Below are 17,441 nucleotides of genomic sequence, written 5' to 3'. Positions count from 1 at the left end.
AGTAAACACTGAGTACACGCCACTTCAGGAGAACACAAAAACTGTACATTGCAAAATTAACTATACCAGTGGACGATGTGAATGCACATGCTTGGGTTTATGTGCGGAAATATACAATACAGCTTTATTTCTATAGCGCATTTCACAACATCCGGAGCTCTAATAAAGCACTTTCCATATGGTGTAATATATGAACATGTATGTATATAATAGCTACGTGGCGCGGCAATAGATTGGTTAGCATGGCCGCCTCAGAGTACAGAAGTGCATGGTTCGATTCCGGCAACGGCCTTCCTGTGAGGGGTTTCTCTGCCTACTCAGAGTTTCTCCCACATTCTAAAAGAAGAGCATTGTAGGTTGATTGAACACTCGAAATTGTCCCTAGGTGTGATTTTGAGTTTGGATGGTTGTTTGTCTTAGTGTGCCCTGGGATTGGTTGCTGTACCCCGTCCAGTGCCCGAAGACGGCTGGGATAGGCCCCAGTATGTCCTCAACCCACATGAGGAAAAGCTGCAGATAACGGATGGTACATGATAGCATACAATACCAAATAATTTTGGAATACACTGTAATTCTACCCAACAAGCTTTGTTCCTTTTCTGAAGTAGAAACAATCTCATTGATGCAGATCACTCTCTATTCAGAAAGACACACCCCTTTTGGACTTAGGTTCTGTAATATCTCACAAAAATTAAACCATTCCAAGTAAGCTTTTTGCATGTTTTAAAATAAAAAGTAGTAAGGGTTTAGATTTAAATTTGTTAACCAGTCACCAGTGGCTATGATGCAAATGTTTTATAATGCTGCAATTGGAATTTTCTTTGGCTCTGAGCAAATTGATGGTCCTAATTAATGTAATTACTAAATTTGTCCAAATATTTTAATGCCAGAATAGTGCTGGCGAGTGTTAAGGTCAAAACCTTTTTGGATTCATTTGAAAGATTAGAAATGATAAGTATGGCCAAGTTAAAATAAAATTAAAAAAATACATGGAAAGGTAAATACTGGCCAACTATTTTTTTTACATGTATGATGAAGTGCCTTATCTGGTCCAACTACTAATCCCATGGTGAAAATAAATCCCAAGCAGCTGCTCAGGAGGTTAAAATTAAAAAATTCAGTTGAACAAAACTTCTGGTCTTCGCTATACGTATTTCCTTTGATGGGCCAAGTCCTTATTACATTAAAGGAAATGATGAAACGATAGCCTCCATCCACGTGTGTTTTTGACCTATTATAGCAGAAAAGTAGGTTACATTAACATATACAGTCATGTGACAAGTCATACATAGCATATAAATATACATATTCTTTTTCTCTCTTGATGTATATGCTTTGGCTTTCATCACCATTGCCTCATCAAAGCAGCACACCATGATTCATAATTATTAAAATGCCTTTTTAGAGGGCAACTCTCACATCACTCAGTCACATAATAGTATTCAAAGAACAATATAAATAAGAAATACAATATTAGGAATACTGTAAAGTACAGCAGAATAGTCTAAAACAATTAAGATATAAGTATGAGTAGTTTTTTCATTTCTTCGTTTGAAGAAATGAAAAAAAACAAAAACTAATTAATATAAAGAAATTTAATACTGACGCCCACAAATCAACTTTAGAAGTTGGCAACTTGGCAGAGAAGGCATCCTATTCTAGCTTTATTAGCATTCGGGCGCATGCATGCCTGCATCTAACTTTAGAAGCGGTATGCATGGCACTTATCGTCATTCGAAGTCTGTGGACTGTTAAACTCGTAACATGAAAATGTGCAATATTATTTGCTGATTAAAAAAAATGTCAAGGGGTATAATGAAGGTCCTGATTAAATGATGTTTTTTGTTTAGTAAATCTAGACAATTAAAAAAACGTTTTCTTGGATTAAAATGCTGGATTTAGTCAACTAAAAACTAACAAGTGTGATTTGAAACCAAGTATAAATAAAATAAATTAAAAATAAAATTACATTAAAAATTGTGGCTAAAATAAACACAACCTCAAGGGTTGAGGAACTGAAGTTGTATTGTTAGTGGCATTAGCGTAAGCATTTACGTGACAGATTGGCAATCATTAACATTTGCAGGTTCATATTTGCTACAGGTGTTAAGCATTAAACAAAAATCATTTATCAAATGAAACTAGAAGTAGTGTGCACAGTAATGCCGAGTGATAGTGTTACTGGTTTTGTATTATTCTCGCATGTTATATTCAATTACTTAGGTTACATGTGTTGAATTCCGGAGACTATTCATTTGCAACACACACACGCGCGCGCGCACACACACTTACACACACCGTCTGCATATCCATGTGACAACACTTCACATTTTTTTCACTAATAAAGCACACCTGACACACACACAGGAGAGCCAAAGACATAAATTTGACACAAGCCATAAAAACAACAATTTGACCCGTGAGACGGAGAACGAGGGAAAGAATGATTTCAACCGACATTGCGTGTGATGAAACAAATCTGTCTAGCGGAGGGACCCTGTAAAAATGTGAGGGCTGCGTTCAACAACCGCCATTCTTACGGAAGTACTTAGACATGAATTTACGAACAAACAGAAACACGAATTTGTCCAGAACACTTAAAAGAAAATGTACTTTAACGACTGTTAGAGTTCGGTGGATCGCCCCTAAATACTAGCCAAGGATGATCACCAACAGGTGCAGCTAGTTGATTGCTGGCAAGTGCTGCTCAAGGAGTCCGCCCACCAATAAACTAAGTCAGACTGTGGGTAGAGAACAAAGACAACACACAGTGTTTTAATCTGTAAGGTAAAAAAAAAAAATGCAGATATTTTTTCAGGAAGTTGTTGTATTTTCAATGTTGTATTTGACACTGGTGCAAAAAAATCAGTGGCAAAAATGCATTTTATTGTGGCCCACCAATCAAAATGTTTGCCTACCCCTGTTGTAGAGGCTTAAAATATTGCCAAACAATTATATGCATTCATCCAAAGAACATTTAACCAACTATTATAAACTAAATCTACATTACAGCAGCAATTCTCATTGTAGATTATTTTACAGGAGCACAAGTAAAGGTGGTCAGATGGAGGGAGGCCAACATTTTCCCTTTCAAAATTGGCCACCTAATGTGGAAGCTGTCCCCTTATGGATTCCAGCTCCACTCCACAGAACAGAGACCAGAGTGAGTAGGCCAACTCATGCCATAGATTTATAGATTTTAAATTTGTATCAAAACATTATCATCTAGATTGAAAAGTTATTGGCTGACTTTAAAATCCTTTTGTTGTTGTCTTTGTTGTTGTTTTAGTGCACAGTGTCCCAATGACAACATGTGAAATCCCCCACATCCCGTTAACTAATCAGATGGAGAAAAAAACGTGTGCACCCACCTAAGAGATACCACAATATTTACAATACCGTTACATCCCTATTATTGACACATTTCCATATTGTCCCAGCTCCCTTATCTTTGTTTTGTATTATGGTCTGTCCGTCTTTCTGATGTTTGCCCTCTTGCTTTTGAAAGCATACGTAACATTAATAGCACAGTCAGCATAACACAGTACCAAAATTAACTGCAATGTTCAGTCAAATAGAGTGTGTTATATTTGTTTTTTTTCAAATCATATTCACTTGCACGCCTTACGAGGGTGCAAGTGAGTGAATGTCACCAGGACGGGAACGCGCACACAAGAGTCTTGTCTCGGCTAATTTTGATCTTGGAATAAAAGAAACCGGAAGCACTAATGTCAGCGCAAGCAAAATTATTACTTGGTCTCTAGCGTCACCTGGTGGATGAAGGCTGTTTACACTCTGAAAACCTATTTGATATTTCACAGTGTGACGTCATCGTTTCAGGACCCGTTCATTGTGTAATAAAAAATGTTGCCTTTTGTATTCAGAATTATTACTACCATTATTTTTATTGAATTAATTTTGTATATGTTTCGTTGTACAGTATATTTGCTTTCCTAAATGAAAATGTGTTGTTCTACTATTTCATGTGTTTCAAATCCCTTTAATAAAGCATAATTGATAAAAATAAAAAGATATATATCAAATAAAGCTCAATAAGCATGTTTTCAAAGTTCCAGTAAAACAGAGTCCGCCAATACAAATGCACATATTCACTAGTTTTATAAAACAAATGTTGCTAGAATTTGTACACTCAGCAGAGCTCTCAATATTGTCAAGGACAATACTCACCCGAACTCACACCTGTTTGACCTGTTGCCCTCTGGCAGACGCTACAGGTGCATCAAATCAAAGACTAATAGCCTGAAAAACAGTTTCTTCCCGAGAGCCATCACCATTCTGAACTCTCTCACACCCCCCCCCCCCCCCGCACACACACACACACACAAACGACCACCCTTACCTTGCAGAACAGCGACGTAATGTGTTTTTATTTATCCAATTTCGTATTATTTTCCATCTCATTATTATTTATCTAATTTATATATTTGATTCAATTATTGTTGTATTCCACTGGACAGGGGAGCTCTCTAATCTCGTTGCACACTGTACAATGACAATAAAGGGATTTCTGATTCTGATTCTAAACAACAATGGGGTTGTTTTGTGGGTTATTTATTTAACCCATAATGTTGGGGTGTTCCCTTATTTTTTACCTGAATTGTTTTTAGAGTGAAATCATGGATGCATGAATGTAGGGCTGAACGATTTATCGTTTTAGGGCCCAAATCGCGATCTCAGACAACTCGATTTCAACATTGTCACAGCTGCGTTTTTTTTTTTTCAAAGGGCTTTTGCTCACGAAGCAGGTCACACTTACAAGCGGTATGCTGGGGAAAAAAAAGCGTTGCACTGTCACCGGTAGTCCCAGAAGTAATGGAACAAGGAATGTGGCCAGTGTGAACCTAGCAGACTGCCACTGGATGGGGTTGGCCTGGTGGATGGTTGGGCTGCTTTGCAACGCAAAGAACCGTGCGGCCACTTGAAACCGCCATTGGCTTCAAGGCCCAGCTCCGCTCTTGCTCACGTGGATTCCTTTTGGCTTGCCCCTCCGTGCCTGTCACACTCTCCTGTTTGTCCTAGTTAACCTCTGTCAGAGCCAATATTGTCACTGCTGTTGATTATAAATCATTTTAAGAATATACTTCAAGAAACAAAACCAATAAAAAAAACATAACAGTGAGAAGTCGCCGATCTCTTTTGTTTAATTTTATCCACAGATGCTATGACATGCTAAAATTTATCTCGTGCGTACATATTTCAAAGTGTGTAGAAAGTGTAATCCCTCGGAGTTGTTTGCATTGTTTAAAGGTCCTTACTTTCATTCATTAATGCGAGTGCCGATTCGACAACAACTACAAGCATTTACAAACACAGCAGTTAACAACAATCAAAAGTAAAGTAGAGAAAGCACAAGTAGCTTACAAAAAAGGACTCAAGTATACTTTGACAAAATTTAAACATTAATGAATTACTTAAAAAACATTTAAAAGTAAAGGAAAGAAATGAAAGTGGTACACTAAAATATCTAAAAGGAAAAAAAATATTATAAAATTGTTTGGAGGACCTTAACCAAAGGTATGAGGGGAAAACAAGTTTTTAACCTGGATTTAAAAGCATTTACACTCTGAGCTGACATCACTCGAGGAGCTATGAAAACCATCACGATTTGCTACTGTGCAAATGTGTGTTGGTATGACAATAAAATTCCTTGAACAATTGACTTATTGTGGACTAACACTCAGGACTGTGCGGATGCTGTGGACAAAAAGACAAAATGCACTTTTAATAACATCTTTTTAATGTTGTTAGTCATTAACTACTGCGTAATAATACAATAGTTGTGGTGTTTTATACCTTTTGCCCTGCTTCAGCAGTTCAATGGCTTCATTGATGTGATCCAAAGGCATTTTGTGAGTAATGAACTCATCCAGCTTCACTTTCTTGTCCATGTAGGCTAGAACCATTTTAGCCACGCCATCCTTACCCTTAAAGCCTGATTAAGAAATGATCACAAAATAAAATACAAATACCATAGAGAATAAATAAAGTTGAAATTGTACTGCATGATGAGCTGCTGAAAATGCTGAAGCTGTCTGATCTGTTATGCCCTCATATTGGAACAAGAGTTAAACAAGTAAAACCAAAACAGATAAGGCACACAGGATGAATGAAACATGACCATAGAAAGTGACAAGGTCACAGAGGTCAAGACCACAAGATTTTCTGAACCCTCTGCCAAGCAAGCTAAGCCAAATAGCGGCATGTGGATTTGGATTTGGAATGTGCGTGAGTTTGAGGTGAAGATTCTCATTTCACCCCCCCCCCCCCCTTTTTAATAACAGCCTTTCATTGGCAAGGAATATTGCATTTGTTGCCCTTTCTTCCTCGATTGTTTAAGCAGGCAAGCATGGAGGTGCGATGCCCGAAAGTGTTTGCCCGTGGACGAAAATATTTGGCCCGATAATGAGCATTAAATTAAACTGTGAAGCATTAAGTCGGCAAAGCTCAGCTTGGGAGTTTATCAACACCTTTGTTATTACTTTGCAGTTGGCCTCTCACACCATCCTAGCAACAAAAGAAGGAGTTAGCAAACCTCGATGCTGGACGTGAGTGACGAACAGGCGTTAGCGCTAGCTAGCGCGATGTTAGTACAACACAACAAGATGGATTTTATATTTTAGCGTAAGAGTATAGCCCAGGCGTGGGAAAACTACGGCCCGGGGGCCACATGCGGCCCATTAAACGTTATAATCCGGCCCGCCAAACTTGGAAACATTTAAATGAATAAACCGCTGTCAAATTTTAGAACCCATTGTGGCCCGCCAATCAAAAAGTTTGCCCACCCCTGGCTGTAGCCCGATTGAGTTGATTTGGAACTCATTCGTTAACTTCAACACGAATAGCAAATGTGAAATTTTGCTGCAAGTCTGCAATGCATACATAAATAAATACATACATTCTCCGAGCAAGATATTTTCACTTAAGGTCGGCTTTTGGCACCAATAAGTCCAACAACCATTCACACTTACGTTCACACCAACAAAGACTATAGTATCTTCAATTAACCTACTATATTCCAAATTAATGAAAAAATACTGTATGTAAAAGAAATAAAGATCGTGCCAGCTGCTGTCCAGTGTTCACCTGCCTGATGAAAATCGAACAGAATCGCTCAGCATGCTTACCTCCAAACACAGAGCCCTTCCATGTGCGTCCACCAATGAGAGCATTTGGACGAGCAGAGAAGTCTTCCTTGTCAGTCCAGCCAACGATCACGCTTACTCCCCAGGCGGGTATGCAGGACTCCAAGGCAGCACGCTAGACAGGAAAGGACAATGATTGCTTTGCAAGGCATTTAAAGATTGTCATTCTTCAAGAAAATGTTCCTCACCATGAGTTTTACATCCCCCACGCATTCCAGGGAATAGTCAACTCCACCATTGGTCATCTCAGATAGCACTTGGCTGATGGGTTTGTTATGATCCTTTGGGTTTACAAAGTCGGTGGCTCCAAACTCCTTGGCTTTGTCAAACTTTTCTGCGTTGATATCCACAGCAATAATTCTTTTGGCACCAGCATATTTGCAGCCCATGATTGCAGCCAAGCCCACGGCTCCTAAGCCGAACACAGCGCAAGTGGAGTCTGGTTCCACCTGGAAAAAAGAAAAAGTTTGCATTCTAATCATTATGACAAAATGTATGCAAAACATGGCAACCATTAGTGGACAGTCTCTACAATTTTGTATACACATACACATGCATATGCATACATCACAAATTCTGGCAGGTGCATGATCGAATCTATCTGCCCGACTAACTTTACTCTTGCTTAAGTCACTTAATGGTTAGGGATCGTCTGTGTGGTTCATTTATCAAGTTAATTGCTGTCTGCCAGAATATGTATCTTCTCCATTTGCCTGGAAAAGAGGATACCTACCTACAATATTATCAACAACTATTTATTTTAAAGATTAGCATATGTCAACTGCAAATGTGCAAAACTCACATTTTAAATTACAGTGAATAATTCACTGAAATGAAATACAGCCTCCCGTCCCAGCTCCCTGACAGCTGCAGCCTCCCATGCTGGCTCCTTGACAGTGGCAGTCTCCAGTCCCTGATCTGGCGGTGCTCATCCTGTGGCCGTCTCCAGTCCCTGTTAGGACTCCTTGGCAGCTGCGGCCGTCTCCAGTCCCTGTGTGGGATCCTTGGCAGCTGCGGCCGACATTCGGCGGTGCACGACCTGCGGTCGCCATGCGTCTCTGCCTCAGCGGTGCACAACCTGCGGCCACCATCGACTCCGGTCTGGCCGACAGGATGGCCACCTGACTTGTTCCGTCAGGACCCCCTCTTCTGGCCTACGGGACGTCTACCTGACTGGCCCCGTCTGGACTCGCTGGTCTGGCCTCCTGGGCGCCACCTGACTGGACATGCTTTGAGCCGTTCGTTGGCCCTGCAGGACGACCACCTGACTGGCCCTGATTCGCGGGCGGTGATCCCGCCTCCTGGCCCTGTTTTTGGACTTTTTTTTCTGTTTGGGATGTCTGGGTTCTGTCCCTTATGGAGGGGTACTGTCATGATCCGTTTTGTTGATTTAGGTTTTTGACTTTAGTTTCATGTTTTGCCTTGTGTACCAGAGTCTTCTGTCTAGTCATGCTTATTGTGTCCACCTGTGTTCCTTTACCCAAGCCCTAGTGTTAACCAATCAGTTCTCTGCAACCCTTTTGGGTCTTGTCCAGGTGCTCCTCGTTGTCTCGTTAATTTGTTTGTATTTAGTTCCCTCTTTGCTTTCAGTTGTTGTCGGTTGATTGTCCATGTCAGTTGTCTACTGTCAAGTGTCTGTCATCCGTTCCTCAGCATGTTTCAGTTTTCATAGTGAGATATTTTGCTTGTGTTTCTTTTGTTTCTTTGATCCATGTTTTGTACTTTTATGTTAAGTTTTTAGTTCCTTGTTTGCCTTTTTGTTTTCTTTATTTTTCTCTTTTCTAGTTTTCAATTAAATACCCTTTAAATGACCCCTGCCTGGCTTCCCTGCAAATGGGTCCTCCACACTGATGTTTAGTGTAATGTATTTGGTCGAGGACTTGATGAAATTGATTGATGAAAGTGATGGAAAGTTGATAAACACACAAGCTTTCTTTTTGCTTGCTATTTTCCCTAGTTTTACATCTTTTCTTTCTTTCAAAAATGTCACATAATAAAATTTTAATATAAAGATAAATATTTGAGAGATTGTGTGTCTGTTTGAGGACACATTTTTATTCTTTGGCTTTCGGCTCAACCAGAGACTGTCGCCTTTCTGCTGTTCTTCTGGTGTCTACTGTAACTGTGTTTTCATTTGTGTTCTAATTTCCTGCAAATTCATATTAAACCAAGTGTAAAGTGCTCTGTTACAGCTCCAGCTGTTGTGAAATGTGCCCTAAAAATGAAGTTGTATTGTTTTGTCTGATCGTACCTTAGCATTATTGACTGCCGCTCCAAATCCTGTGCAGATCCCGCAGCCAAGAAGACAGACTTTCTCTAAAGGGGCAGCCGGGTCAATCTTGGCCAGGGCAATCTGATTAACCACACTATACTGTGAGAAGGTACTGATTCCCATGAACTGCAGCAACTTCTTTCCCTTGCAGTTTAACTTGGAGGCAGGTGCTTGGCTCACATTGTGAGGAACAACGTCCCTAGACATGATGGAAGTGTTGGTGTAAATATTCATGATAATAGATTTAAGGATTACAATACAAGGCTTGTGTGGGCAACTGGTCTATTTAATTTAGTCTTTTCTTGTATGTTTTCCATCTCACATGGCAGCAACACATCTGATTCAAATGATCAGCTCCTCAGCAAGCACTGACGAAGCTTGACAACAATCCTGATCATTTGAATCAAGTGAATCAGCTGGGGGAAATGGAAAACAGGCAAGACAGTAGCTTTTTTTGGACACCCCCAATTTAATCCATCCTTGTGGTTGGTTTAAAGTAGTACTACAGCATACTATATTTCACAAGATGGAACTTAAGTTCTAACTTTTAGCATCTTTTTAATTCAAAATAGATTTCATCACTCAGCAAATGTTATGTGGGTTTCGGGCCACGCACATTCAGCCAATCAGAGATGCCAACAGGCAAGCGCGTTATTTGTTCGGACAAGCTCCATTCTTGGCAGAGACACGAAACATTTGCTACAATGATACGAGGTATATTACGGTCATACCCAACGTGAGTTAAGCTGTTCTCGCGACGTCAATACAATTTCCGAATTTGTACCGCTCCACCAGAGCCAAAAGGCTTTTGCTGATTGACCACATAGACCCTCATTGCGTAGTCTATTCAGTGCACAAAAAAGAAGTCATGCCAATCATTAATTAACACTTTAAGGAGATTATGTTTTTAAAAAAAAAATTGGTACCAAATACATTCAATACCAGTAATCCATTCAGAACACTGTGCTTGTGACTGAACGTGTGTCTGGAGGGCCATTAATAGAAAAAGGCATGTGCCTGCCCATTCTATAGTTTAGCGGTGGACAACCTTCTTCACAATTTGCACAAGGCGTGTCACTTCATCACTTTGGAAACAAACGAGTCAATATTTAACTAACTACTGCACCATTATAATGTTAGTAATTGTTGTTGGCTTCTCTGGCGATCCGAACACTATCAGAAGCACTCACCTATGTTTACTCTTAGATTAGTTGGATTCATTCGTTTAGAATCGGGCTTGGGGATTGTCAAAATACATGTTTACATATATTAAATATTCAACAATACATTTTATATATTTTCTTTTCATTCTAAATACGTATTTAGAGTCACACACGGACACACGATTGGTAGTGGAAGGCAGTTTGACATAAAATGTGTAAATTGCTGGAGCGGATGGTCAATAAGTTTAATGTATTACCTAGAAAGTAGAGGTATAATGGCAAATAACCAAAGTAGTTTAGGAAATGGAGGGAGAGACACTCAAGAGACAAAAATCAACGAATTCGTAGAACCCATCTAGGCTCTACATTTAGGAGAAGGTGGTTGCTTGTGGAGCTCACCATGCTTTTTCACACTGGTTCGTCTTGGGACTCTTACAGTAGCGACACTCTCTGCACTGGGAGATTATCATTGGGATAACTTTGTCGCCTAAAAGACAAAAACTGTGCTTAAGTGATGCAAACGCACAAACACAAGTGCAGTAGCAAATTCTCTTTTGGAACAAATATGAGGTCTGAGAAGATTACAAAACTGACCTGGTTGAAATTCGGTGACTCCAGGACCAACGCTCTCCACTATGCCTGCTCCCTCATGGCCAAGTACCATTGGGAAGAGGTCTTTATTGTCAGTTTCATACAGGTAGAAGAGGTCAGTACGGCAGACACCCGTTGCAACAATCTGCTCCAAAGAGAACAACTTGTCAGTAAAAACACCTGATTGAGTGCTTGGTGATAGTAGCACTTTCATTGAACATGGTCTTAAGCCCCATTCCATTTCTTCCTCTTAACCTGAAATCTTTGTCCCTCCCCTCCCTTTAACTCTTCTTTGCAGGGGTGAAGACAAAGGGTTAAAAAAACAAATCCCCCTTGGAATTTATTACACCCGGGACGTCATCCCTTTGAACTGTGTGCTGGTTGTGTCAAAAACACATACTAAGAAAGTGTCCTTTCGGGGCTTTTTGGCCTGTGGGACTCCGGTGGCAGCTGGCCAAACAGAATGCAGCTTTGGCAGTTGCTGAAGCCAAAACTGGGATGTGGGAAGAGTTCAGTGAGCCCATGGAACTCGACTTCCGGATGGCTTTGAGGAAATTGTGGTCCACGATCTGGCGCCTCAGGAGAGGGAAGCAGTACACCATTAACACTGTTTATCGTGGAGGTGGGGTGCTGTTGACCTTGACTCGGAACATTGTGAGTCAGTGGGGAGGAATACTTTGAAGACCCCCTCAATTCCACCAACATGCCTTCCATTGAGGAAGCAGAGCCTGAAGAACTCCGAGGTGGACTCTCCTATCTTTTGGGTTGAAGTACCCGAGGGGGTTAACAACCTCCTCGGTGGCAAAAGCTCCGGAGGTGGATGTTTGTGGGGCTGTCGTGGTTGACACGCCTTTACAACATTGCATGGTCATCAGGGACAGTGCCTCTGGATTGGCGGACCGGGGTGATGGTCCACCTTTTTAAGAATGGGGACTGTAGGGTGTGTTGAAATTACAGAGAACTCACACTCCTCAGCTTCCCTGTTCAGGTCTATTCAGGGGTGCTCGAGAGGAGGGATTGTCGGGAGGTTGACTCTCAGATTCAGGAGGAACAGTGTGGTTTTCGTCCCGGCCGCGCAGCAGTGGAGCAACTCCACACTCTCAGAAGGGTCCTCAAGGGTTCATGTGAGTTCAGCCAACCAGTAGATGTTTTGCAAACTTGGGGAAGGCGTTCGACCGTGTACCTCGGGGAACTCGATGGGTTGTGCTTCGGGAGTATGGTTTACCCAGCCCCTAATATGGGCTTAAAATAAGTTGGAATCCCTTTTTCTCACCTTGACGCGGACCTCGTTGACCTCCGGTGGCTCAACCTCAATGTCTTCAATTGTCAAAGGCTTATTCGATTCCCAGGCCACTGCTGCCTTACACCTGATGACCTTGAAAGCAGATAAAAAATGCACCACACGAGCAATTAGTTGAGGAATGAGTAAGCGTCTGGCTCGACAAAGTTTGGGTAAAGTGAAAAAAATAGCGCAATTAAGATGGAACTTCTTAGTGAACATTTTTCAAACAAATGCTACTTTGGGTCATGAATTATGCTTCTTGACATTCACAAACATGTCATCAGTTTAGTTAGTTAGCAAAGCGTTTGTAAATACTGAAGTCATCATTTATAAAGCCTTTGTCTGACATGAATAATCTTTTGTATATAGTTAGTAAATACAGCCATAAATGTTTTACTCATCATTAATACGCATATAAGTAAAGCATTGGTAAATATTTAGTTTAAAATCTTATGAAGCATGTTTCTGACATGAATAATCATTAGTATGTAGTTAATAAACAGTTACAAATGGTTTATTCATTATTAACAAGCTCATCCATAACATGCTTCGTGATTGCATTTTCATACTTTAAAATTGGCAAATTCAACATTTCTAGATTATGTATTGCATCATTTAGCAATCAGTTGTTTAGGAATTGTTGGTAGTTTGTAAGGTCATTTGAAAAGTTTAGGCAAATGATTAACAAACTATTTAGATATAGGTACATGCAGTCACGCATAAACTATTCAGACGTACTATTGGTTAGTGAGAGTGTTAGTAGCTGTTTCATAAAAGTCTCACGCATTTCTTATCCAATAAATGTCTTATAAACACTATTTAACGCAGCAGTTCATTGATTTGGGTGGTTACAGAAAACGCGCCATTCATCAATGAAGTATTTTATGTGAGGTCGTCTAAAGTGAGTACTATCTTTTGTCCAATAAATTATTTATAAATGACATTTAGGGCTGAAAAGCCAAAGGCTCATACAAATTTGTTATCATAACAGCAAAGAAACAATGTGATGGTGCATTTGGCACACTGATTCAGTACATTTCGAAAAAATACACTAACCAGTGTTTGCAAGAATTAGACTCCATGAGAGATGGCTGAGACATAAATTCCAAGTACTTTGTTTTCACAGACATAAAATTACGTTTAATGTACTATTTTACAATGTGTTGAGTACAAACATGCGTGGCAGGTTGATTGGACCCCCAAATTGCCCTGAGGTCAAAGTGTGAGCGCCGATGGTAGTTCGTCTATGTGCGCCTTGCGATTGGCAGGCAACCAGTTGAGGTTGTCCCCCGCCTACTGCCCGAAGATAGCTGGGATTGGCTCCAGCACTCCCTGCGACCCTTGTGAGGACAAGTGGTACACATAATGGATGGATAGATATCTGTTACAAGCTTCACAAAAAATAGTAGTTGAAAAATTTGATAAATTGCAATAAATCCTGGAATTCTTTTGTGATTAATTAGTTTAAAAATGTAATCTCTCTCTCTCTCTATATATATATATATATAATTTATTAATTACGTTCCTTTTGAATATCTTATATCCCTAAGTTCTTTTTCTTAAATTCAGGCACATACCACATTTTGAATGTGTAGAATATATAATATGCATACGAGAAAAGCAAAACAAAACATTTTGTAATAAGGTTAAATAAAAACTTATTTAAAAATCAATTGAAGTGCTTATTTTATATTGTATATGTATTTCCCTTATTTTGCTCTGTGTTCAATTTTTCTTTTTTTACTATGATTTCAGTCCCTTAGTACATAAAAGATTGATTGGTGACGAAGAAAAGTCAAATATGTTTAGTATTTATTTCAGTATTTACAGGTAGTTTTGTAGTATTAGTGCAACTCAGCATAGTGTATAGTTGTTGGTCCATTTAAAATGCACTAAACATTTGCATTTTTGCACCAAACATCAATGCTTATTCCACTTGTGGGTGTTCTGCAGCCCCACACTGGCACACAGAGGCAAGCATGGCAGCGATTAAAAAAAAATAAATAAATAAAATCGGGAATTGAAAGTGGAATCGTTATATCCCCATAAATATGTTAATATTATTTAGTTATCCAGTCTATGCTAATGCATCAATGAGACATTGGATATGGCTATCTTTGGTAACTCTTGAATAAATCTTCTGCCATAAGGTTCCACCAGTCACAACAAGTGAGTGCTGACGCCTTTTTTATCAAATCTAGAAGTTGGTCGGGCGTATCCTCAGTTATAAAATGCTGAGTAGCCACTAGCCAGTAACTCTGGCAAACTTGCCACAGTGGCTGGTGAGCAAAGAATTACAGTAAATGTTAGACCCAGCCAGTTTGTCTCGAAAGAGACTCAACATGACAATGACTTTGTTTACCGGGCTTTAGGGAGTAAACAGAACCACAGTGACAACAAAGCCACCTACTTTTAACGGCAGGCTCTATAAACCGAAAAACATTAGCAGCAGTTGGCTTGCAGTCAGATATGACAGTTCCAAAGGTCAAAACGGAGCAAGAAGCAAAGGGTAAAATAAAAATAGACAAAATTAAAGTAGAGTCAGTTTTTTTTTATTGTTCAATGACCCTTGAGGTTGTCTTAAATATCATAATCTGACTGTATACTGTATCATGGTTCCTCTGTGTCTCAATAAATACAGGACAAAATAGAACTCACGTCAACACTACTGAATAATCATCCACTTATCATGACATGCACCACAGGATCCCATTTTGTATGGTTCTCATTTGTGTTGGCGTAGTTGTACTTACCTTACCAGCTGTGGCCATTTCCACAGTTACCGTCTTTTCAGAAGGACAGGAAGAGCTGAAAGAAAACAGTTGCAGCGGCTGGACAAGCCTCGGCCTCAATCCTCGGTTTATATGAACACTTAATAAAACAATGGGCGGAGCTTCAGGCTCTGGATTGAAGTTGAGCGCATGTGGTTTGGAAAACATAGGGACACACTTGTTCTTTTAAAACTCGGGTCGCCTTCATATTTACTTGACCCCACCGATGCAGACAACTTGTACAGAACACTGAAAATATATAAACTTTTTCCTTTTATGTTCACCCAGTTGCCCCCATTTAGGTTTGGAATAGTCATCAAGTATGAGGCAAAGAAGTTATCTCAATCATTCATTTAGAGACGTTAAACATTGAATGGGGTCAAATTGACCCCACAGATAGGAGGGGTAACAGACAGTACACAGGTTCTGCGACAGTACATTTGGTTATTGTTTTCCAAATGCAAGTCACAAGACGAAAACACAGAGTCTCATTTGGTTTTATTAAGATCGAAGCGTTTTCACTCTGTCTTAGAGTGCCCTCTTGGTTTTCATTGTTTCATGGGAAGAAATGAACCACATTGTGTTGACTGGATATTAGGTTCTGTTTTTTGAATTGGCCAAATAATGTTGTGTTTTACAACAATTATGGGCGATATTATGTCTTTTGAGCTAACAGGAAAAGGGGGTTTCTAAGAAAAATGCCTGTAAAGATAAGTCCACTTACATCGGATTCAAGGATCAAAGAAAGAAGTCTATGATTTAAAATACACTTCATATCTGGCGATTCTACATTAATTACAAGATATATAAATGTTTATGCAGTCCTATTATATATAAATACATGTTCAAAGCTTCATAAAAAATTGTAGTCCAAAAATGCGATTAATCGCAATTAATTAGGAATTTTTGGTGATTAATTAGTAAAAAAAAATAATAACTTGACAGCACTATGTATACAGTTAATTTCTTTCAGGAAAATATTTTCACTTACACTTTTCATGAGAGTAAAAGCTCCAACAATATCAGACTAAATGAATATGCGTTTTCATGGACTAAGACAAGATGAAACTGAAGTTAATTTAATAAATATTTGGCCCAAATGGAAACTGGGTGGAGCTACAAACTGTTTGACCAAAGTGGTAGAAATGGCCATTGTCTGTTCCAGGGGTAACAGATGGTACGTAATGCTATTACAGGTCCGTACCTAAAACCTTGATTTAGCAAATTAAGGGACGTGAAGTTATCGCAACTTGAGATGAATGTGAAAATATCTTGAGCTACAAATATGCTGATAAGTATTAAATTACTTCTTAAGACCTTTTAAATTAGCGTTATAGTCATTTGAAAAGTATTATAGTTGAAGCAAGGATCTACCCGGGGGCTTTTAAAAACGTTTTGGGCCTGGAGAGGAGGAGTTGGGCGTTATATGCTCCCCCGTAGTGTAGAAGTGTAATTACATTCATTTATTAGCTTAACAATTACTGTAGTGTTCTCGTGCAGTGTGTTAAAAAAAAACGCTGACTTAACGCCAAGTTAAACCGGAGCCAATGGAGACAAAGTTGATGTAAGTTTGATCATTTACTTCCACTATCCTTCAAAGACGTCCCGGTGAAAACTCAAAATAAAACAATACAAAAGAATCAGTCTCTTCACACAATTCTGATGAATAAATTCAGGACACACACAAATAATAGTATGCTCTTTTGCATTGTGGCATTTAAAGGTAATGGCAGAAAGTAGCCAGGAGAGAGCGCCATCGAATCGTCTCATTCAACCATAGGCTACAGTTGTAACAAACACTAACATATTCAAATGTCAAATATATGGTTTCATAACCTCTCCGAAGTAATATTATTGCACTTGCGGCATTGCTTCTACGATGTTTCATTGGTAAATGGTGTCTGACAGTATTTAGAGCGTAAAACATGTGGTGCAACGGTTTGGTGCACTTTCAAGCCGTGGAAAAAGATGGCCCGGAACCTCACCTTCATCATTCCACAGACACGATCAATAATAGAGCACACCTTGGAAGGATGAATGTTGAAACGGCGGGCCCCGACTCCCTGCACCGGCTGCTTGTAAGGAGTGACGAGGGGGAGTGGTCGCTGGTGGCGCGGGTACCCTCCATCTGGCAAGATAGAGTGCCCTGTAGGAGGATGCAGCCCTCTTTGGTAAAGGGGGCTGAGCCAGTGGACCCGG

General features: G+C 39.7%; 1 protein-coding gene and 1 long non-coding RNA gene across 2 annotated transcripts; one reads left to right on the top strand and one right to left on the bottom strand.

The window, feature by feature from the left end:
• Positions 1–2,646: 2,646 nt before the first annotated feature.
• On the top strand, positions 2,647–5,109 carry LOC148343494 (uncharacterized). The gene is made up of 3 exons (XR_015844213.1): positions 2,647–2,787; positions 3,043–3,163; positions 4,747–5,109. It is a non-coding gene; the product is annotated as an uncharacterized LOC148343494 (long non-coding RNA).
• A 32-nt stretch (positions 5,110–5,141) lies between these two features.
• Positions 5,142–15,288, bottom strand: LOC148343493 (alcohol dehydrogenase 1-like). Its single transcript, XM_088300166.1, has 9 exons — positions 15,225–15,288; positions 12,463–12,564; positions 11,193–11,334; positions 10,998–11,085; positions 9,415–9,634; positions 7,352–7,612; positions 7,146–7,278; positions 5,815–5,953; positions 5,142–5,715 (listed from the first exon to the last, which is right to left on the bottom strand). The coding sequence occupies exons 1-9, from the start codon at positions 15,240–15,242 to the stop codon at positions 5,682–5,684; spliced, it is 1,137 nt and encodes a 378-aa protein (XP_088156292.1). The 5' UTR covers positions 15,243–15,288; the 3' UTR covers positions 5,142–5,681.
• Positions 15,289–17,441: the final 2,153 nt, after the last annotated feature.

The sequence above is a fragment of the Idiotropiscis lumnitzeri genome, chromosome 1, assembly GCF_059441095.1.
Source record: "Idiotropiscis lumnitzeri isolate Australia: NSW breed Sydney's pygmy pipehorse chromosome 1, RoL_Ilum_1.0, whole genome shotgun sequence".
In the NCBI taxonomy this organism is placed as follows: Eukaryota; Metazoa; Chordata; class Actinopteri; order Syngnathiformes; family Syngnathidae; genus Idiotropiscis; species Idiotropiscis lumnitzeri.
This window is presented reverse-complemented; position numbering and strand designations above follow the sequence as displayed.